The sequence below is a fragment of the Ambystoma mexicanum genome, chromosome 10 (assembly GCF_040938575.1).
Source record: "Ambystoma mexicanum isolate Mex_15411 chromosome 10, UKY_AmexF1_1, whole genome shotgun sequence".
Classification (NCBI taxonomy): Eukaryota; Metazoa; Chordata; class Amphibia; order Caudata; family Ambystomatidae; genus Ambystoma; species Ambystoma mexicanum.
The window spans coordinates 1297189730-1297213314 of NC_090932.1; the positions used below are offsets into that span (position 1 = coordinate 1297189730).

Genomic DNA, 23585 nt, shown 5'->3' on the forward strand with positions numbered 1-23585 from the left:
GAGAAAGAGAGAGAAAGAGAGAGAGAGAGAGAGAGAGAGAGAGAGAGAGAGAGAGAGAGAGAGAGAGAGAGAGAGAGAGAGAGAGTATATGGCATATGAGGAGGGATAAATAGCTTATAGGTGCTGTTGGTTATTTGCCTGCCCATTGACTGTCTATCGCCTTGCTAATCACTATTGTCATTCCCACCCACTTCCTGCCCTTCCCTGCCTAAACACCTCCTCATGGGAACTATTTGAGCTTGCTTTAATCAAGCCTTATCTTCAAACTTTTAACTCAAAGTGCTGCCAATGTTTTTCATGAGAGTTAATGACCTAATTGGAGCTGTAAATGTGTGACTGGTGTAATAAAAATGTTTTAACCAGGTCTGCCTTCAGCCACTCGATTCATAAGCACCATATATGCTCTTCACTGAAGTCCTGCTAAAAACAAGCGTTGGCAAAGCAGTTTTGGCTTGTGTGTATTTGAAAGGCATTTGCCAAGCACTGCCATTACACGTCTAGACACTCCCACTATTCTGCACCTGCTACCATCAATAGCCAGTTAATACCACTGTGCCTTCACAAAAGCCCAAACTGTTGGCATTGTCAACGCGTGTTCTTATTCTTAGAGGGAATGCACCCCATCACCAGAGTATGTAGTGTCCCTATTTGTGGCTGCAGTGGTGACAGGAATGGTGTCACCGGCTGCTCAAGTATTGCCACCTCAATTGCCTCCGCCTGTGCCACTCTCTCCACTTGCTGTTGAGGTGCTGCCATTGGCCATACCTATTCCTCTTGCTCAAACACACACACCCCCATACACAAACACACCACCAACTGCCAAAGGTTGGGGTATATGATATGATTGAGGTTGTCCAGACATGGCCTTCAGATATCATTTTCATTTTTCTCTTTTTCATTTTTCACCTTCAGATATCATAACAGAAACAGTAACAAGCTGCCAGATAGCAGTAGGTCACAAGAAGATATTGTCCAATCAGTGCACATTTTAGCCGGACCACATCAAATGAAACCATTGCCCTTAGACATATCACCATTAATGAGAAATTGTGTGCCCTTGCACATGCCAGACCATGTCGGCACATTTGGATAAGGCTGGGAGCCCAGCCATTGTCAAGGAGAGAGGCGTCCAACTCAAGCAATTTGGTCACTGGTTTGGAGGCACTGAATTTCTTTGCTGGGTGGGAGGAGAATGACAGCTATCATAGAAGACAAAAACAAAACCACAAACCAAAGACATCACTCTAGGCATTTATTTATTCATAACACAGTTCAGACTTGTAGTCGAGAACAAATGACATTGTTTTGGATTGTCCGTGATTCCTCAGAACGTTGTACGGTAGATCAGGGTCCTTACGCCAGTTTGGTTCTTCAACTCTGCAAACGATCAAAGTTATGTGCCATAACCCCTTGTAAAAATAAAAAATACAAATATTATAAATAAATATAGGAAGATATTGCGGGGCAGGCATTCTGGCCCAATCACCTTGGCAAAGTGTGAGTTATGCAAGGCCAGTGGGATAGCACAGACGCTCTGCCCTATTGTATGTCAGTCCACGTTTTTCAGATGGTGATGACGTATGGTCCCCTTAGCAACCAAGACTCTATCTGGCAATTGGCAGAAGATATATTTTGCAGAATGCACTGATCTTGTTGTGAATCGCTTAGGAAATGATTGGCTGGGTCTGCCTGTTGCTTTGCCTAGTCTTGTCACCACAGGCATTCATTAAGATTTCACTTTCTCCCTGCTATTCATCGGCAGAATCTGTCACAGGCCTGTGAATTTTGCAGGTGTTCCTATGTGATAACATATCCCTTTAAAAACACAAACAAAATAGTAAAATAAATATGTACAATTATTTATATACTGCTTCCCCTTTCTCTCTGTTTCGCTCTCTGGACATATATGGTGCTGATTTACCAAGCTCAAATATATAGTGCAAGTAGAACTTAAGACATATTTTGGTGTACTTTTTACTTACGCTATTTTTCTAGCTTAGTACATTTAGTTTTACTTACACTTTTTGTTTGAGCTTAGTAAATCAGCCCAATGCATATATATACATATATATATATACACACAGACATATATATGCTTCCAGACTCTCTGGCGAATTAATTTGGGATTACAAAGAATGCTAACGTTTAACAGAATAAAGACTTGATATTTTAATTTCTGGACTCTGGCGGAGAGTGATTGAACTAAGGTTTCCGGGAGTGCAACTCACAGCCCGGTGTAATCGCACTGGAAAAAGAAGATATATGATTAAGCTGAAGAGGTAGAAAAACGTCAGTTCTGCAAAATTATACAATAAACACGCTTGTAATTTTGCAGGTTTTTCTCCGTTCTCACTACCCCATCGGTTCCAATGTGTGACTTGGCTCAAATGGACTTTCCTAAAACATGGCTTACATTCTACTTACACTATGTTTTTGAGCTAAGTAAATTTAGTCTTACTTAAGCTACTTATTTAGCTTACTGTGTAGATATATATATATAAATAAATATTGCACTATAAATAATTGCAGAGCTAACGCTACCACATTTTAGGCAGCAAGCATATAGTTAGTTACCAGCTTCAGACACTACAAACTATAACTGTGCCACCCAGTTGGAAAATATCCCCATTCCAGCGCAGCACTTAACAAAAGACTATCTACTATAGAGCCGAGCTGGTAGTCAAACCAAATGACAAATGTTTTTAGGATGTTAAATAATTATAATGCATTTCAGCTATGATTATTTTGCTTTTTTGTTGGTCATTCTGAAACCCCTGGAGGATTTTACTATTTGCCTATATGCCAAATCTAGAAAATGAAATGCAACAAGAGTGTCCCGACAGACAAGACGACATATTAGTTCCAGCAAATCAGTGTAAACATTTAGTAAAAGTATTTTACAGATAATCATGTATACATGTTACATGTATACATACATATATACATGATTAGCTGTCTGTACTAAGATTTTTGTGCATACTGGGAATGTTACCTTTGTCACACCTGAGAACTGTATCAACTATAACGGTTCTTCGGATGTGTTGTTATCTCGCCTAAGTGTTTTTGTAAAGTTTTTTTTAGCTTTGCATTATACCAATGTTCTACCCGTCACATGTATTTAGTATAACTTCATGTGCATTATAATTTGTGAATGTTCTCTTTGTCAGGTAAATTTAGTTATACCAAATAAATGTTAATTTGACAAACTCTGGAGCAATAGCACAGCGTGCTCTGATCGGATAAATACAGAACAACTATTCGGCCCCTCAGTACTACTAAGGTCTAGACGTGTAAAATAGTATTACTAAATGTTTACACTGATTTGCACACACAGTGATCTAGTTTGCTGGAACTCATTTGTAGCCTTGCCTGTCGGGACACTCTTGTTGCATTTAGCTTTTGTTGCCTCAGCTCCTGACAGAGTAGGGGCCGGCCCTTATGAGTTCTAATCTAGGAAATTAACCACACACTAAACCGTGCAGTGGGCACCACCTTTGCAAATGATACAAGTTAGAAATGTGCCACTTCCCTCAAGAGAAATTGTATTTTCAGAAGATTGGTTCTAGAATCCTTTTTAGGGTGAAAGAATATTAGTGGTGTTTATGGACGTTTTGTTTTTAGAGAATGGGTCTTATGCCCGATGCGAGAAGCCATATACACCATTGTAGAGATCTACTGTATAATGCGCCTTTTGGTGAGTTTCCCTTTATTTTTAGTTTTTTGTAGGAAATGTGTTGTACTCTATGTTTTTTTTATTCTGAGAGGGATTTATATGAATTGGTATTTCACTGTCTTTTGCATTATAGATGGCTAGTGGTAGGTATATCCTCCACATGAAGGTTTTTCATATCTCAGATACAGATATGATGATGATGAATATTGTTATATGATTTTATATAAAGAGAATTGTGAAATTAACTCAGGCTATGATATATATTTGTCTTTTATTTGTTTCTTATTTTCTACAGACAGATTCCTGATGAAGTATGAATTGATCCGAAATGCGCTGCATATAGTTTTCCTGTCTGCCTGTGTAGCTGTTTAACCGGATGTATTTTTGTATGTTTCATTAAAAACAAAATGGTTTTATACAAGACATTTTCTCTGAATAGAAAGTAATTATTTTGGCAGTGTATATTCAAAAAAGAAATACACCTAGTGCTAAGATGGAAGTTATTGTGGTGCTAAATCTAGGAAATTAACCAAATGGAAGGCAAAAACTAAAGTATCGACTCCCACAGAACAGGCACCTAGAGATCTGAAATGCCATCTTCTCAAACCATTTCCATCGTCACCAGGATCTCCAAGTGTGATATCCATATGCAAGCATCGGATAGCGTAGCAAGAAGTTGGCCTTTTCATTAAAAAACACTTTGTTACATTTTTTTTCAATTTGCACAAGACAATATGTTGTCATGTTTGAAGTCTTGGCAATTTGCACCAGCAGCATGGAAATCTGCATGTACTGTTTCATCACATTGTGGCTATCAAGCTGAGAGCAGAGATCATCAGGTGACGCAAATGTCATTACATTCTAGCATAAATCAGCCACGAGAGAAAACAGATTGATCAGTATTCCCAAGGTAGACCACTGTCCCCAATCTCAAGTCAGGTCAGTCACTATCGCCTCAAGACAATTTACTTTTATCTCACACATATTTCCTCATTACCTATTCATCCCAAGAAAATTGACTTTGAATTTAATAGTTTAAGGCCCCACCTGAAGATGAGTAAATATTCCCCCAAAGGCCATTGACATTTGCCTGAAAGGCTACCTCTCCTGCAATGATTGCCCAGCACCGCTATGCAGGCCAGATGGTCTCTCCTGACAATACGTCTTCAATTGGCATCCCGGGTATGATTGTTAAATCATTGCTCCAGCTGCAGAATCAACTTTCCACCCATATAGGTCAGGTGTCTTAGCAACGACTCATTCCTAGAATATCATCAGTCAGTGTCCTTTTCTATCAGCCGTCGTTTGGTCCAATAAGCAAAAACATCTGTTCATATCAGAAAAATCATTCTGGACAATTATGAGCAGCTACAGCAACCTAAGTGGATGCATAAGTAGGTTATAAAGAGTACCAGGTTACCCTGTGATTCAAAACTGTCTGTGGCACTTTTGTATTTGTGGTATCCGTTCCAAAGCAAAAGTGATTTATACTCCTCACGACAAAGAGCATAATCTGTAAAAACCCTTCTTCTTCCCCAAATGATTGGATTTCATGGTTAACCCAAGAAAAACAATCTTAATGATTGTTCACATGCAAAAAAGGATCAATTTGAGGCAATAGTTGCACTTGCATTTAGTATGAAGATCAATAGATGAAGTGAACTCAAGGTCTTTTCATCACCTGCACCACTTGTTCATGGAGCCAGACTTAATCGCTTCTCTGCTAGATGATGATAGGAGTTTAGAGTAAAGTACCTAGAAATTGTTAATTCTTTCCTCTTTTTCGTGCTTTCTGCACCTGCGTTTGGTGATTCTTTTCAAACCTGCCACTATTTCCTTGATGAATTTCATGTACGATTTCAGAACTCTACACCCTGAAACCTTCGCCTCAAAGATGTTGTACGGAGTAGGGATGTCTGCTGGGGTAACGTGGGTGGGCACAACATGTTGGAGAAACAGGGCAGAGTAGATGTTGAACTGCAGTCCCACCGTACTACTCTCAACAGAGATGAGTCTGCTAATGAGAGAGCTGTTGGGATTCAGAGCGTTTTGTACCCCTATTATCATGGTGATGGCGTAATCCATGGTCACCAAAGTTCTGTATATCTCCTGGAGCATCGCTGTCTCAGGAAGTCTTGGTATATTCTCCTTGGGAAACCACTTTACTAACTCGTCGCAGAGAAACTGCAGCGACTTCAACTCTTGTTCATCAATCTGAAAAAAAGGAAAGGAGAACATTTATTAACACTAGAAAATGGGTGGATTGGCATTGGTGACTGGCCTACACCGAATCTGACGATTACCAAGTTGGTCTCTGTGCCCTGGGTCTTTATTGTGAGAGCAGTCTGAATAGCATGCACAATTCAGAAATTCAAAAACCAAGCAGAACACGTTGTACTCTGAAACAAATGGGGTATGCATAGTTCTGCTTATTTCTTACACAGGGGAAATGGGTGTATTGATTTGAAGCTTCCTATGCGTGAGGGGTGCCAGAAGGAGGTGGCCCGAGAGGACAGGCACTATTAGGAACACCCGATATATTCAGCCATGAAAGAAATGAGTTAACCTGTGGCAGGTCTTGACTTGCAAACATAGAAATTCTCTGTTTCAGCCACCCTCTGGTAGTGGGCCACATAAGAGGCAATCTAGTCTAATGCTTATTTGGAGGTTGGAGAGCTGGATTTTATGATAAGTATTATCTAGAACTTGAAATCACAAATCTAGCATGGAACATAATTTATATAGCTAATTCAGTTGCTCTCATTAGATGATTCGGGTTATTTGTACTCTACACATGTATTTCGTGTGAGTACAAATTTAATACATGAATACATTGGCTAGGTAACTAATCCTTGCTAAGCAGTGCTACATAGTACAAGAAAAAGGGCTACCTTAAGACACAAAAAAGCTGTCAACAAGAAAAGACACATGAAACTAGCTTGTTTATTATTTCAATAAAAAGCTTAATCCGGTTTGCCAGAGAGAAACTAATGTGTAACATACAGTCAGTGGTGATCCCTTGAGTGAGGGAGACTGTCAGTTCCTTGTTGCAGGAACAGTGCACTATAGTGTAGCATTTGCTCTCCCTCTGATCTTGGGGACAATGAATGTGAATCCTTTTAATGGGGGACTGTCATGTAGCTGCTGACAGACTTAAGCCCCTGTTCTAGGGGCCTACATGTGTTGATAGCAGAGGCCCCCTGGATGTGGGGTCATGATATTGCCAGATCCTGGACATTGAGTGGAATGGTCAGTTTGATACCTTGATCTGCATTTCACCTGGTAAAAACCAGTGTTGGCCTAAACCTGCAGGTCCCTGTTAACGGGCACCTATACACATACTACAAAGCCCTGTGTTTGAACCAAGCCCCTGAATGGCCCTAAAACGCCAATTAAAGGCAGCCCAATGTGCCAGTATACATGTATGAGGAAAGGTACCAAGACAAAAAGTGGGGTCGCTACTTAGCTAACTCATAGTTTCAGAACCTGAAACCTGTCATTTGTCTCCTGCAGTCCTTAAAATTTGCAGCAGGAATACGTGTTACTGCCCCCAGCAAAGGTGCAGGGTTTTTTCGAAGGCCCTCGGGTGCTTCACATTCACAAGCCTAACAGGTGAGACTGATACTGCTTGTCCTGAAACACACTGCTTTTCCTGCACTCATGGTTCACTTTCTCTGAATATTAACTATTTCACACTTACGGCATGCTTACTCAAGCCCATCCGTATTTTCTGTTGCCAGCTTCTGTAACTTTGGGCAGAGTTTAACGCAAATAGGAGAACATGGCTTCTCCTCCCATAAACAAGCCACAGCTGTTACTGATCTTTCTCCATAATGAAATATTTATGAATGCCCCTAGACACTGACTCCAACTCCCTCTCATCTTACTTCCCCTTTAACACTTTAACTTTGCCTCTGGGCAGTCTTAAATGCTACATCAGCAATCTAAGATTGATGCTGCCTGCTTTTATGCTCTTTATACCCTTCCTCCCAGTCACCCTACCCTATTCCTTGCCCCTCGCTTCTTCCCCCAGAGTCTGTTGGAGTAAAGAATTTGTAGCAAAGCTTCTAGTATGTTTTACCTCAAACTTAAAACACAGCTGTTATATGCCTACTTTTTGCTATGTTATAGTACTTTTAAATTCCTACATATTGACAAATAGCTGTGCCAGGCACTATTTCAACCAGTTTTTCTAAATTGTCTTGAGGAGTGAACCTTCCCAAACTCTCCTTAGAGGGGTTGGACTTGCTAAACTCACTTGCACAGCGTCATTTGTAGCAACTTTGAAATACAAATCCAGAACCTCTTTTGGTTCCCTGTCCACCCTTGAGGATTGGTGTGTTTTTTGCTGTTTGCATTGAGTTTTTACATGTATATTTTTTATGACAATGGTGGACAATTAATGATTACATTGCATGGTGCACAGTTGGGAACTGTAACTTGACTTGAGTGACTGGTGCAATACTATATTACTTGATTACAAATTCGAACTACTCGCTGAAATTGAAGAATGCTGTCTGAATATAAAAAAATAACAGTATCATGTTGACAGCTAGAAATCATTTGTTTGATTGACAGTTTCACCATGCAATCTAATCACTGTGCACACAATGGTGTATACCATTGATGCTCTGAGGATCTTAGATGTCTACATATCTGTTCGACTGAAAATATGATCAGCTCTAAAGGTCTACACGTAAAAATTAGGACACAGAAAATAAACCAGCCAAAGATTGACCAACGCAAATGCCAATACTCCTACACTTTTCCAGAAACGTATTTCCTCAAATGCTGGGACGAGGGCTGGGTTTAGACTTGATTGATGAGGAGCAGTTCAGTCACAGTGCCAAAAGCTATTGGAAGAGAAAGCCCTTAGAAAGAAGAGGAAAGATAATTAGTGCAGAAAGACATACTTTAAAGTTAAGATGTAGGGGTTTGTTTGTTTGTTTTATTGGTATAGCGCGCCAGACCCGAGGGTACTAGGGCGCATTACACAGGATTACTCAAAACTTAGTTACACATACAAAAAAGAAAATATATACATTGCACAGGATCACTCAAAGCTTAGTTACACATAAGAAGGGAAATAAACATTCGGTATAGTACACAATAGAATTAGTAAGGTTACACATATACAGTATATTTACAAGGATAGGCTGAGGTAATGGCAGGCAAATGTGGCCTATGGTGAAAAGCAAATGTTTGTAAGGTAATAATCGTATGAGCATTGATCGGTAATAGGGTGGGCCAGATAGTCAAGGTGTAGCAGGGCCGCTAATGGTCAGAGTATTTAAGCCACTTTTTTATGCTGTGTCGGAATTTTTGGTAAGACTGCTCCAGTCTAAGGGAGGAGGGAAGTGAGTTCCAGTGTTGGGCTGCCTTGACCTGGAAGCTGCTGCCTCCCACTCTGGACAATTTGAATCTGGGAGTCTGAAGGCAATTCGTATTGGAGAGTCTGGTTATTCTTGTTGTGGTTTTCATGCTAATTCTGTCCAAGAGGTAGAGTGGAGCTACCTTGTTTTTACATTTGTGAGTGAACGAGGCAACTTTCAGTTTAATTTTGTCAGCTGTGGTCAACCAGTTATTGGCTCTTCTCGTCTCAGAGATGTGTTCACTCCTAGCTATTTCTAGTGCGGCTCTAAGAGCGTTATTTTGCAGAAATTGGATTTTCTTTGTTATTTGTTTGTTTGCCCCTATGTACATGGCATTACAATAGTCGAGCTTTGATAGAATAAGTGCTCTAGCAAGGGTAATGCAGCTGTCATTGGAGAGGAAAGCTTTTCCTGCTCGTATCAGTTTGCAGGTAGAGGCTGTGGCAGAGGCCATGGCATTTACCTGTTTGTTAAGGGAAAGAGTGGAATCCAGATAGAACCCCAAGGTTTTGACTTCCTTGGCGAATGTGATGATGTTGTGGTTGATGTTAAAGGCTGAATATTTGGGGCTCAGTTTTTTGAGAGAGGATGAGGTGCCCAGGATGATGATCTCAGTCTTGTCATCATTCAGGCATAGTCCATGGGTGGCCATCCGTGCCTGGATGATGAGATATATCTTGTTCACTGAGGCCAAATTCTTTTCATAATCACCAGTAAGCGGTAGGAGGATCTGTATCTCATCTACATAGTTAGTGTAGGTGATACCCAGATGATCCAGATCATCGAAAAGGGGCTTCGTGAAGATGTTGTATAGAGTAGGTGAGACACAGGATCCCTGAGGCACACCACATGTTATGGAAATAGGGTCGGCTACGGCTGTGGGTGAGAAGACTCTCATGGTGCGGTCCCTAAGAAAGGATTGTATCCATGCTATGGCTTCAGTAGAGAAGTATGCCATCGAGTCCAGATGACTTCATAAGACCTGGTGATCCACCAGATCGAAGGCTGCCGATAGGTTCAAGAGTAGAAGGAGGGCTGAGTCTCCTTTGTCCCTCAGTTCATCTATCTGGGCCTTCAAATCTATTAAGGCAGTTTCTGTTCCGTGCTGAGGTCTGAAGCCAGATTGCCTTGATCCTAGTAAGGAATTCACTTCCAGGTGTTTTTGGATTTGTGTGTAGGCCATTTTATCTAGGATTTTCAGAAGAAAAGGTATCGTAGTGATGGGTCAGTAGTTGGTGGGAATTGAAGGGTCTAAGGTCTGTTTTTTTAGTAGTGGGAGCACCCAAGATTCCTTGTGGTCAGTTGGGATAGTATTAGATGCAAATGACGCATTGATACATTTTGTGCTAAAAGGTGACATATCTCTGGCTGCATCCTTTTAAAGTTGAGCAGGGCATGAGTCGCCCTGACAGTTGGATGGTTTGAGAGATAGCATGTTTTTTTGCGTTTCAATTATGGTGACTTTGGAAAACGTGAACCGAGGTGGTTTGACAGTGTTTTTGGAAGGGTCTAATAAAGTTCTGATAGGCGTGGTACTAGTTAATGAGGCAGGTTAATGAGTTTTTTATTGGCAATTTTTGCTTGTAGAGTCGTAACTTTGTTTGCCAGTGCATGCTGAATGTTTGAGCACCAGAGTTCGTCCTTGGCACAGGGATAGGGGCTTCCAGCTCTTTAAGGATAACGAAAAGTTCTTTAGTGCTGGAGTTGGCTTGGGAAATTCTAGCATTATAGGTTTCACGTTTGGCTAATAATATTCATTTTTATATAAGGTTGAAATTAGAATATTATATATATATATTTATATATATACATATATATATATACATATATATATATATAATAAGCAAAAGGGCAAGGGAAAGCAGATATATAGAGAATCTTGTGCAAGAATTGAAGGGGTAATGTGCAGGAAAAGCGTATTAGGGTTCATCCCACCATGAACATAGGCTGGGTAGGAAGGATGAGAAGAGAGGGTAGGGGTGATAGTGAGGCATTGAGAAGTGTAGGGAAGGGAACTAAACTAAATATATTTTTAAAGCAAAACTAATCTGGAATAGGCCTCCTTCTAGAAGTATACATTTACTGCTATTTAATTACTATTACACAAAGTGAACATTTGGGCAGTCAACATAAGAGTAGTTCTATAAAAGAAATTCTATTGATCCTACCTGGGAAGTTGCATGCGCGAACCTTCGATCGTGACATTCAATCACAAAAACATAGACTCTGCATGCAAATTCGTAGGTTAAAAAAGCAGGTGGAGCAACCATAAAAGTACAGAAAGCAATTAGCAAAACGTAAAACCAACACAGTAATTGGTTGAAACGTAGGGAACGTATAGGTCAGACTGTTATTTGGCAAAAGATGATCAGGGCACTCCTGACCAAAATACTAAACAAATGTGGCATATTCTAAACTTAGCCAGACCCCCTACAGAGAAAACAGTCATAAATTCGATCCCTGAGAGTGTATGGGTAACATTTATTGAAGGAAAAATGTAGAATTCTGTCAACATGGACAGACCTGAGTCGCATAAAAATACCAACTGGCCCCTCAGTTTTTATACATCTGACATGATTGGCCATCTAACCAAATTAAAAAAACTTGCAAGCTCTGAGTCCTAATGGTCTATCAGCAGCAGTATTGAAATGTGACTATGATTTATGGGCTATTAACCTCTGTGATATGTATACAAAGGTTTGCCGAGAGAGACTTATCCCCAGCTCCTGGAAAAAAACGATTATGTACAGTGTTTAAAACTGGGAATCGTCTTGCCCCGTAGAACTATCATCTACTATCCGTTTTAAACATCACAGGAAAGGTCTTTGCAGGGTTTATCTTGGATTACCTAGAGACCTGGGTTAGCAAGTGTAATATTTTACACCCATTTCAAACGGGATTCCCAAAGGGGTCCGGCACCACTCATAATAACAGAGTATTAGATGCCGTCATGATGCAGGCAAAAGCTACAGATAGTCCATCTGTTTACATTACGTGTATTGACTTTCAAGCTACTTTCGACCAAGTAAACCAAGAGTTGTTATAGAAAAAGTTCTGTGCACGTTGTTGTCTACAGTGGTTATTGCAGATCACTGTGGCTCTCCATACAGAAACATCAGCACAGATACGGTTGGGCAATGATGGACTTTTTTCTAGGGACATCCGTATTGGTAGAGGGGTAAAGCAGGGTTGCACTCTTGTTGCCCTGCTTTTTTAACCCCTATATTCCGGATTTAACAAATATGATCTCACTGAGTGCGCTTTTTAACCCCTATATTCCGGATTTAACAAATATGATGTCACTGAGTGCCAAATGCCCTCCGAAGTAATGTTACAGCCATGTCATATGGTGACGATCTTGTTCTATGTGACCACTTATTGTCGGGATGAAAGCAATGCTGAATGCCCTTGCATTGTATGCCGAGCAACATAGTCTGACTGTTAATTTAAGAAAAACAAAAACCATGCTGGTTACATCCCGCCATATAAAAGGCAAACAATGAGCACAGACCTTGGCTCTATAGAATATACTCAGTGCTATTTAGGATTAGAAATGTCTATTGAAAAAGGGACTAGCGAGATTATAACATCTAAATCTCGCAAAGCCAAACAAATTTTGTTCATGGTCTGTAAATTTGCGCTGGGTCATGCAGGGATTTCACTGGGTGGGATCCTTGTATTTTATAAGCAGTGGTCCTGTCCAGTAACTCTGTATGGGTTGGAGGCACTTGAACTCCATGACTGGGATTGATTGCAAGTTCTTTTGGCGTTGTGTGTTAAGGCTACCTCCCTCGACATCGGTTGAGTATATACGCCTGGAATTGGGTTTACCATAGTTGAAAGTGCTAGTACTCAAACGGAGAGGAGAACTTTTTTTAAAATCTAAAACTCTCTCTACCTGTCCTCTGTTAACAATGCTGAGAGCGAATGATTGCCTTGACCACATACCCGAGAAAAACAATGGGTTTGTAAAGTTGGTAAAAGAGGCATTTTCTGTGATAGACTAGAGACCAGATTTCAAGCAATGTGCAAATTACTTGAAATTTAAAGGGGCATATTCAAGACGCACAGAAAAATGGAATTGGGAAAGAAACTATGACCATTTACAAAACCTTCATGGGTATTGGCAAGTTGCCCAGGTTACCTACAAGTACATGAAACCACAGTACTATCTCTTACGTTGCCCTCACCCTGAAGTGGGTCAATTTAGATTAATGCCTACCAAACAGTTGCCTATTCCTGCTATTCAGAGGGGGGGCAATGGAAAATCCCATAGGAGGGGAGATTCTGTACAATCTATAAAATTGTTTCATGTGTCGAAACTGTGTGAAATTTGCTCACTGAATGACCCAGACTGGGACGTATTTGCACGACTCTGCTAGACCACCTGACACACGAATATGAGGCGATAAAATCACTTGAATTCTGGTAATACTGCCTAAACACAGAAAATGGGTCTGTTGACATTGCCTTGCACAGAGTATGGTGCAGTGTGAAAATGCTCTTTGATGATCCCAATAGTTGAGTTACCTAACAGAGCATCAAGGACCTGAAAAGGACCACAACAGCAGTTACCTTACATATTATTGGTAGGGATTAAGCTACCATTCGAGTGCATGAAATGTTAAAACACATCAATTGAAAAGTGTAAAAGAAATATGCTGATCTGTTTTATAAGCTGGTCTGAATATTTACAGATAAGTATATGTATGTATTAAGTTGTTTTATGAGCTAGGTTGTTTTGGTATGTATGATAAATGTTATTAAGTCTATTTTGAATGTAATGTTTAATTTTTGTAAAAGTTCATTATTGAGCTAAATACAAATAAAATAAAACAAAATAAAAAATGAAACACATTCTACCATCAGCGGTTGAAATCCGGACATGCAACCCTAGAAATGCACTTTTTTGATATGGTACTAAAAAGAGTAGTATGCCATACTGAAATGAAACTATACAATTACTGGAGTGTTACTTATGGTGCATCATATTAATACTAGAGTACTACATAGAAATATGTTTGTACACGCTATATTATCTTAACCTGTGTTCTTATAGTCTTAAGTCCTGCGCTCTGAAGTGATTTATGGTGGTAATGGCCTACAAGCTTGAGTGAGATGGCCGTGGCAAGTTCTTGGGGCCATTCCTCCCGATACCCAGCCAGAATGCTAGTCTTAACACTATTAGAATGGCTGGCCGAGAAAAGGCACTCTTGCCACCAGATTTAAGTTATTAAATCATTTAGTCGCTATGCGTACATTTTTGTACAAGGAAGGAGTTGGGTCAAGCACTATCAAGGGGTTGTGCAGCAGGACCCCAGCCGGAAATCGCTGGATCTTCCTTCTCGCTTCAACTCTGATTAATTTAAGAAAAAAAACGTAGTTTTTGTACCAAAAACTCGTCATCACTGACGTGTAACTCTTCATATTTTAGCATGCACTCTATTGTTTCTAGGAAGGTAACTTTAATATAGGGACTATGTCTGTATATGGTAACAGGGAGAGGGGATTGATTAAACACTGTCACGTGGGGCAACTAAGCCCTTCCTTAAAAATGGCTAGTGTAAACGTCACTAAAAGTACAACGTCTCATTGGTTCTACTAACTATAGAACCCTAGATTACATGGTCCATTATGATTGGGTTGGCATCAACCCCACTCATACTTTTCCACATGCTTAGCAGCATGCAGAATAGCCAACCAGGTGCAGTGAGCTCGTCTGCATCCCCAGCTTCCCTCCAATTATTATTATACAATCAATCATCACTTCAGTGGCCATGTGTCAATTATTTCTTTGTGGTTGGCCTCGAGTCTGCTTCTTAGTTTGGGAAAGTTAAGGCGTCTGTGCATGGCCAAGGTCAATGCGTAGGTATGAAAGTTTCATCCCTTCTTGCTGGTCTGATCATGTGATTCTGACACCGTGAAATTGTCTTATTCTTCATGCAATTTTGTGTATTTGATTTAATTCTGCCAGTTGGCTGCCATCTGTGGCTTATCTTAATCTTTCTGAACAGGATACTCTGTTCTTCTTCTCATTAATTGTATCCACTGTTGGGCTATTTCAGCCGATACGACCTTGGCTTCTTGACATGATTGTCTTCGTCCGAGTTTCTCCCCGTTTTTAATCCTCGATTTGTTTGCTACGAAGCTCCCCTCTTGAGACCTTTAGACCTTTGGTTAATTCTGCTATTGTGCATGGTGGAAGTATACTTATATAAAGTGCTCCTTGAGGTAGATATGTATATGTGGTGCTTGCCGCAATCTATTTTACTACTAAGCATAAGCAAGTCTCACGATTTCTTGCTTCTTGCGGTTTCTTGCATATGTACACATTTAAACTAACTGAATATATTCATCGTGCATGTGGCATAATTTCTGACATCTTGACTTCACTTATTTCACTTTAGGCTCAGGATGTCACTTGTTCTTGTTGTTTCATTTCTTTTCATTATTCACAGGTCATCATATCTTCTATATGTGGGTCAGTCCAGGCTCTTATGATGTCATCATTCATCTTCCTTCAGCATCTTTTTAGCTTCTTCGGGTATTACATTCTGACAATCTTCATTCTGTCTCATTTGTCGATATGGTTTTCTTAATGGGTACCTTACTGTCCAGATTTTCTTAGGTGTCGGTGCTTCAACAGGCGCTGTTCTTCTGATAGGTACTGGACAGAGCCCAACTGCAGCTCTCTGCTGGTGTGTTTGTTCATCATACGTCACATATTTCCGCGAAATGGGCAGTTGGAGAGTGAATCAAGCTTGGCCCCTCCTCTACACTCCCCCCTCTGGTCGATTCATCAACCACTTTCACTTCTTCCTTGATGTCCACCTTTGCTTCATCTTCTGGATCCACACAAAGAGGTTTGAAGAAATATATCTTTGGGGTTCATATCTTTATGACTCCCTTCAAGGTTCCTGCTGTTCTCACATGCTCATCTTTGTTCCAAGTCATTAGCTGACATTGTCCACTTGGACTACAATAGATCAATTTTCCCAGATCATTTCTATGTTTCCTTGGATATCAAAACTTTTTTCCTTCTGATTCATATATGCTGGCTTTCACAAAGTCTCTTATTTCTTCATCAGTCAGGTCCTTGGGCTTCCAGTATGACTCGACATCAATCATGATCTTCATCCCTATGGCCTTTTTCACAGTTTTCTGGCACTGAAAGATTATTATGTTGATAACACAGAATTCGAGCAATATCATCACTAGTATTGCACCTAGGAATTTTAATGCATCTGCCATCCACTGTGGAACCCAGGAAAATAGTGATCCAAACCAACTGTCGTCGTCCACTTAGTCAGTTTCATCAATAATTTGATTCTTTAGTTTCGTCAGCATACCAGTGGCCTCTGTTAAGGTTCAATTTCCATCACCGTGAGATGGTATACATGTGCAACATGATTCTGCTATTTATGCACAAATACCTCCATCCATAGCTGTGATCATGTTAAGGACATATCTGTTCTGGAGAGTCATTAGTCAAAAAGCCCTTAACTGTTCCTTGATTGAACTGAATCCTTTTATGGTTGTGTTGATGGTCTGCAGTAACTCCCATCTGGTTATCTGTAACCATTTAGTATTTGCTCCGACCTGAACTCTTGGCATCAGAATTGTCTTGAACACTGATGAGGTGAGGCTGAACAGCCTGTGTTCATACGGGATCGCATGAAAAGCTTCTTCTGATTTGGCAGAAAAGCAATTCGCTCTTTTCATTCGGCTCATCAGTTCCATTGATCTCTTTTTCCTCAGGTGAGCATCTGCTTTTGGGAAACTGTCCATATTTAGATAACTTTCAGAATCACCAATGCTGGAACATGGACATTCACAAGTGTGCATATTATACCTCCCCAATTCTCCAGCAGTCTGATGTATGCTTTGGATCCACATGCCCAATAATGATCCATGATTACTACTATTCCATGTATCATTTCTGGAGCGTCAAAAACTTGTCCACAGTTCTGATTCTCTCCTATATTCCTTGTACCATTATTTCTGAAGCTAAATTCCGGGCTCTCCAATGGTACTATCCGCAAGGGTCCTCCTCTCTCCTCGACCCATGTCAATAGTTTAGCAAGTCTTGGCCATAATGGCTTGCATCCATTTTGTACTAAGTCAATGGTACCCTGGTAACGACCTATGACCATCCATGCTCTGCAAATCACTACTCCTTTCTCCCATCCATCCGGTGAAAGCACTGTTCCCCAGATTTGCATTTGGCCTCTGTTCTTCCAACTCCGAGCTTCTTCTGGAGTTTTTCCTTGAACGTTCAGTTTTTGGTTTGTCTCTCTTCTGATCTCTGTTCCTTTAACTCCAGGCTTCTCATATCTGATCACAATGTTCTTTGTTTTTCCATTGTTTCTTTTCTTTATGTCCTAGACATGATCGTCTTCATTTGGATCCATTGCTTCAGTTGCCCATTTCAGTGAAGCATCACTTCCCATGAACTGGCCTCTGGTCTTGCACATTCCTACGTGTTATAGACAGTGCGCCGTTTGCACATCTATTTCAACAGCTACAAAGTACTTTGACTTCCCCATACTGCAAGGTAGAAGTGCACAAACAAAGCATTATTCCTCAGAATTTCTTCTTCCAACTTCTTTCATATGTTGGTACCAGATGTTATTGCCCAAGTGTGCAGTTCTGTCCAGGTAGTCGTTTAGTTTGTTATTGTCTTCTTGTGTGCTTTTTCTGATCCTCAAGGTTTTCATGTAGTTTGCTATCATCACATCCTTAACAGCACCCATGTAGCTTCTTCTCACTGGAGGTTTCTCATGTACCTCCATGCCTGGTCCAGGCATGTTCATCTGTATCATTTGAGTAGTAGAAGGTCTAGTACTTCTTTCCTTGTCCTCTTGTCCTTTCCTGGCTCTGGCTATAAATGGCTATATTGATTCTGCTATCATCTCTGCACGTGATAATTTTGCTGGACTTGTACTTGCCCTTTTCATTGCTGGCTCAGGGGTGCTTATCAATGCTGTCTCTGTTGGTTTATTCTCCAACTCCTTTTGTCTCTTTAAAAGTGCAGCTTTTTCCATTTGTCCTTTGACTTCACTTATAGTAGAACTTCTCATTGTTGGTTGTCCAAGCTTCTCCCATTCTTTGGACTGTGGTTTTGCAGTTATTGACACTAGACCTGGTATATGTGCACTCAATTTTTGCGTGTGTGTGTCTTTCCTACATTTTTTCTCATGCTTACTCTGCCGACCCTGTCTCCGACTTTTCAACTTGCTTGTTACCAAATGTCTGTGTGTGTGTCATTGCTTATCACATCCATTTCAAGTTTACTCACTCCTCTGTCAGACCTTCTAGGGACTTAAATGTCTTTGTAAGGTCTGGGTGCCTTTGTGGGTTCATGCATACATCATTAGGTGGGTGCACTGGAATTGGAACACTGTGTGCACCAATAAAAAATGCAGTTCGAATCATCAGTGACAGTAAAACAATGATGAACACAATGCATAGGTACATGATTCCTCTATAGGTTAACCTACAACACTTAGTTCCAGGACAATGCGAGTGTCTCTCCTCCTGAGGGATGACAACATTACTACTTTGGTTGCTCATCTCTATTATTTAAGGAAAGAAAACTAACTCTTTAATACATCATAGGTAATATTATCTCTGGATTCTGCTGTCTCTGCTTGTAGTTTGCATGCACTCGAACGATTGTCCTTCTTTGCTGAATAATAGATTGCCTCTTGTCTCTGGAAACAGTTCTCTTTTCTGTATACAAAAATGTCAAAATAAGGTAATGAGTTCAGCAAGTCTCTAATTTGCGTGTTCAAAATAAACAAGCTCCCAGTCAATGCCTCTTATCTGTTTCACTCCAGAAGACATGTCGTGTCCTTGTCAGCATAAACAGGAGTGAAGTCTCTGGGCCTCATTACGACTCAGGCGGTAAGGGTTTTACGGTGGCGTAAACAGCGCCGACCCTTACCGCCTGAGTACGAGGTCCCTTAGCGCCATGGCGGATTTAACACCTGCTTTTAGCAGGTGTTAAAATCCATGGCGCTAAGGGACCATGGAGTTAATTACGCCACCGTAATTTACGGTGGCGTAATTAACGCCTTCCCCACTCCCATTATGCCTTATGGGGCAAAAATGGGAATGGGGAAGGGTAAATGGGGATTGGGGGACTTACCGCCCCGCCAACCTCGGAATGGGGCGGTAAGTCCGCCAACCACCATGGCGTAAACGTAGTTTACGCCATGGTGGTAAAGTCACGGCCCAGGCGGTAACTTACCGCCTGGGTCGTAATGAGGCCCTCTGTCAACGCTTTCTCGATCTGTCCCTCGGCGGAAAGTCTTACAATCTTCTTCCGGAAATTCTGATGATGATTAGAAAGTTCAACCTGCATTACAATACCATGCAGGAGCATGGTCATCTGTATAGAGTTTGCTGGGTCTCTGATGAAAGTGAGGACGTCAACACCGGCAGGCCTCCCCACAAGCTCTTGAAAGTCCTCAATTAGGCAAAAGAAGACGTTGCTTGCCAGTCTGCTATCATCTGGTGACAGGGACATTTGACCTGTCCTCCCTGTATTCCAGAAGCAGAAGGAACTGCTCGGCAATCACAATGAGCAGCCTCCTTATTGTCTTTTTGTTTTCAGGGTCTTGAAGAAATTCAGTGATGTTAGTGAGCCTTCCCTCTAACGACGGTACGATCTCAATACTAACTTGAAATATATTAAAATGTCCTTAGTGATGTCACTGCTGTGGGGCACCATAAGTAAGTCCAGATAAGGCTCCTCTATGAAAAAAGTCTGGATACTGTATTTTCTTCCAATTCATGTGTCCTTAATCAAAATTTGGCATATCCTTTGCTCATCAAGGCTTTAGTGTGCCTGAGTCCAAAGTTCAAAGTCACTAGACTATGTTGTTGCTTATACGGGCAATTTTTCTTCTTCACCCTGCAACTAAGATGCACAGAGTGTCCGTGTTTATGTCCTTATCCCCTTATTTTTCTCAGAGGAAATGTCCAAAATGAAGCCACACTTTGAACAAAAGTTCTTTGCCTTTGCTTTGCTGGTCATGAGTCCTTCTTCCTCGTCATGGATCTCGTCTGCACGTGCTGTGGTTCTTCCCCATCATCTGTAGTCTCTACGTGTTAGGGTGCAGGCAGAAGGCCTTCTCGGTTGTATGGCTTGATGCCACCCAGGAATATCCAAGTTCTGTTTCCCTGTCGCTTGACTGCAGAGGGAGTGACGTCCTCCACTCTGAATGGTCTGTTGAACCTTGGCTCATCCCACTTTTTTCTTGTGTGGTTTCTCACCAGGACCGTGTCCCCAGGGAACAGTTGTGGTAGACGTAAACCTTGAATTTGGTCTGTTGAAGTATCTCCTTCTGTGTTCTGTGCTGTCCTGCACCCTTTTGTAGTCGCTGCAGCTGTCCTTAAATTACAGTAGGACAAGATGTCATGCAATTCAATCAATTTTGCATTTCTGATCCTAAAACTTCCCCTGTCGGCTGAGCATCACATCTAGCTCTATCTCGGGGTGTCAATGGTGTGTGCATCCTTCTGCCTGTTACAATTCAATGCGGTGTAAGATGGTGGTCAGAATCAGGCTGGTTTCTGAGTGCATACAGTGCCAGTGGAAGGCAATGCAGCCATCCCTTCTTTAGAGTAAGCTTCAACTTGGCTATCCTTTCCTTTAACAAGCCGTTGAGCTTCTCGCATATCCCATTACCTTGGGAATGATATGCCGAAGAGAACCTGTGCTTCATACCAAGCAGCAAGCTAATCTGTTCAAATACTGCATTAACAAAGTGAGGACCATTATCTGACCTCATGTCCTCACATACTCCCCATCTGGGAAATACCTCCCTCACCAGAAATGTGGCCGCACAGGTAGAGTCTGGGTGTGTACATGGACCTGCTTCTATCCATCTAGAGAATGGACACACCACAACAATTAGATACCTGTACCCGTTACATACTTGAATCATATCGACATAATTGATATGTAAGTGCTGAAAAGGTCCATTGGGCCTTGGGATGACTCCTCTCATTACACGTAGTGTATGCCCAGCCGTGAACTGTTGGCAGATTATACAGTTCACCATAAAAAATGCAACGTGCTCTGCTAAGTTCGGTATAAACCAGTCTTCAGCAATCACAGCTGCTAGATTCTCTTTTGTCATGTGCGCTGGATAATGCAACTGTTCCAATGCTGTTTTCGATAGGGCTATAGCCATCAACGGTTTACCATTGCTGTCTTGTTGCCACAAGCTCTCAGAGGGGTTTAAAGAACACCCTCGCCGCTTCCAAACATGTTTTTCTCCCTGTGGTACCTCCTCTCGGAGTTCCATTAACTGGGTTTGCCCCATGTTACTATAACCTTCAGGTTCACTTCGTGCAACAATCATTCACTCATGCACTTCAGTCACTTCCACATTCATCATTATTTTGTCCTTGGTCGCCACAAGCTTGGCTTCTGTGTTTGCTGCTTGATTTCCACGTGAGATAAAATCTGTTCCTTTTGTGTGGGAGGCACATTTCACGACTGTTATGCCCAATGGGAGTTGTAGTCCCTTAATGAGCATATCCAATAAAGCTGCGTGCTGCACTGACGTGCCGTCCGCTCGGAGGTAGCCCCTCCTTTTCCAGAGTGATGGGTCTGTATGGACTGTCGATGTCACAAAGGCGGAGTCACTGTGCACTGTCACTTCCTGGTCTGCGTGATTCTCGATAGCGAGGATCAACGCAAATAATTCTGCAGCTTGCGCTGAATAATGAGATGGTAATCTTGCGCTAATGAGTACTCGAAATTCTCCATTCGCTGTGTGCTTCATCACACCGGTGCCTGTATATATTTGACCATCATTTTGATTGATTCTCGAAGAACCATCAACGAAGACAATTTCTCCTTCTGCTAGTGCATTTTCTTTAACTCTGGGAATCTCATCATTGAATCCTTCATAGTTCACGCAGTCATGGATTGGCTCCCCTTCAGTGACTGGCTCTGCTATAAACATAGCTGGGTTCACTATCTTACATTGAATTATCTTAATCAACGGATTTGATATGATCACTTCATAAGCAGAAGCCCTCTGAGATGTCAATGTGCCTTTCAGTTTCTCTAGAATGGCAAATAATGCGTGCTCGACAAACAACATCATTGAGCATCCCATCACAATGATTGTAGCCTTCTCTATGGCGAACGCTGCAGCAGCTAAACTTTGTTCACACGGGAAGTGACCCCTCATTACTGGGTCTAGAACTTTGTTCTCTGTGTGAGTACTGCCGTCATAACACTGCCATTCGTGTGTGAAAACAGGTAGAATTCCTCTGCATAATTGGGAATTCCTAGGACTGGTGGCGTGCAAATGGCTTTTTTGGGTTCAACAAACCCTTCTTCCATGGTTTCAGTCGATTCAATGTTTTCTTTTGTCACCTGTGCTTTCTTTAGGGCTTGTAACAAGGGCTTGGTCAAAGAGCTGTAGTCAAAGACCCACGCCCTGCCATATTTGCATAATCCTAGAAAACTCTGCATCTGTTTTAAATTGTGTGGCTTGGCTGTGTTTAATATGGCCTCAGCCCTTTCAGGGGTAACCCTTTTCCCCTCATGTGAGATTAACTGGCCTATGTACAGCACTTCTTGCTGACAGTATTGTAACTTCTCTTTGTCAACTTTATATCCTTTCTCAGCCAATATAGTCAATAGCTGAATCGAATTGTGTCTGCACGTTTCCTCTGTCGTGCTGCAAATTAAGATGTCATCCACATATTTCAAGACAACACTTTCTAATGCGATATTGCTTAAATCCATCTGTAGGACTCTATTGAAAATCGAAGGAGACTCACAGTACCCCTGAGGTAACCTTGGGCTTTTCAGATGCATTTGCCTGAACGTAAATGACATCAAATCTTGGGAGTCTTTGTGCAATGGGATTGAGAAAAATGCATTTTTCAAGTCAATCACCGTGAAATATTTGGCCTCAAAGGGTATATTACATAGGATTGTGGACAGGTTAGGGACTAGAGGGAACTCAGGCTCTACAATATCATTTATCAGCCTTAGATCTTGTATTAAATGCCAAGACCCTCCCGTTTGATTTTTTTGATAGGTTACACTGCGGTATTGCATGACGACTCTGACATCACTAAAATGCCCTGCTCCATCATAGCAGAAATTGTCTTGAAAATCCCTTCATCTGCTTCCCTAGACATGGGATACTGTTGTGATTTTGGTAAAATTGCTCGTGTTTTCAAGTTAATCTTTACTTCTCCGACTCCTTTCAACAAACCTGCGTCATAAGGGCCTGTAGTCCACACTGAGACAGGCACCTCTGCCATGTCGTCATCAAAATATTCAGGATATTTTTGTGCCAGCATCATTCTCTGGGGCACCTCCCTTTTGATAATTTTCACCCAATAAACAAGATTAACCTCAACTGGTGTTTCATCTATACCTGTTTGCCCTTCAAACAGATTGTCATCAGTGACGTCAGTCAATCTGTATCCTTCCTCAATAGCGATCCCTGCGCACCATTGTCTGCCTTCGTCATCACAACCATCGATCAAAGCCACAT

General features: G+C 41.3%; 1 protein-coding gene across 1 annotated transcript in view; it reads right to left on the reverse strand.

Annotated features, from left to right (window-relative positions):
• Window positions 1-1239: 1239 nt before the first annotated feature.
• The window catches only part of LOC138492259 (uncharacterized), a 240526-nt gene continuing 218180 nt past the window's right edge, over window positions 1240-23585 (reverse strand). The window contains exon 5 of the mRNA XM_069619302.1: window positions 1240-5887. Coding sequence (XP_069475403.1) covers window positions 5429-5887 — 459 coding nt within the window. The 3' untranslated portion in view covers window positions 1240-5428. The remainder of the gene's footprint in view (window positions 5888-23585) is intronic.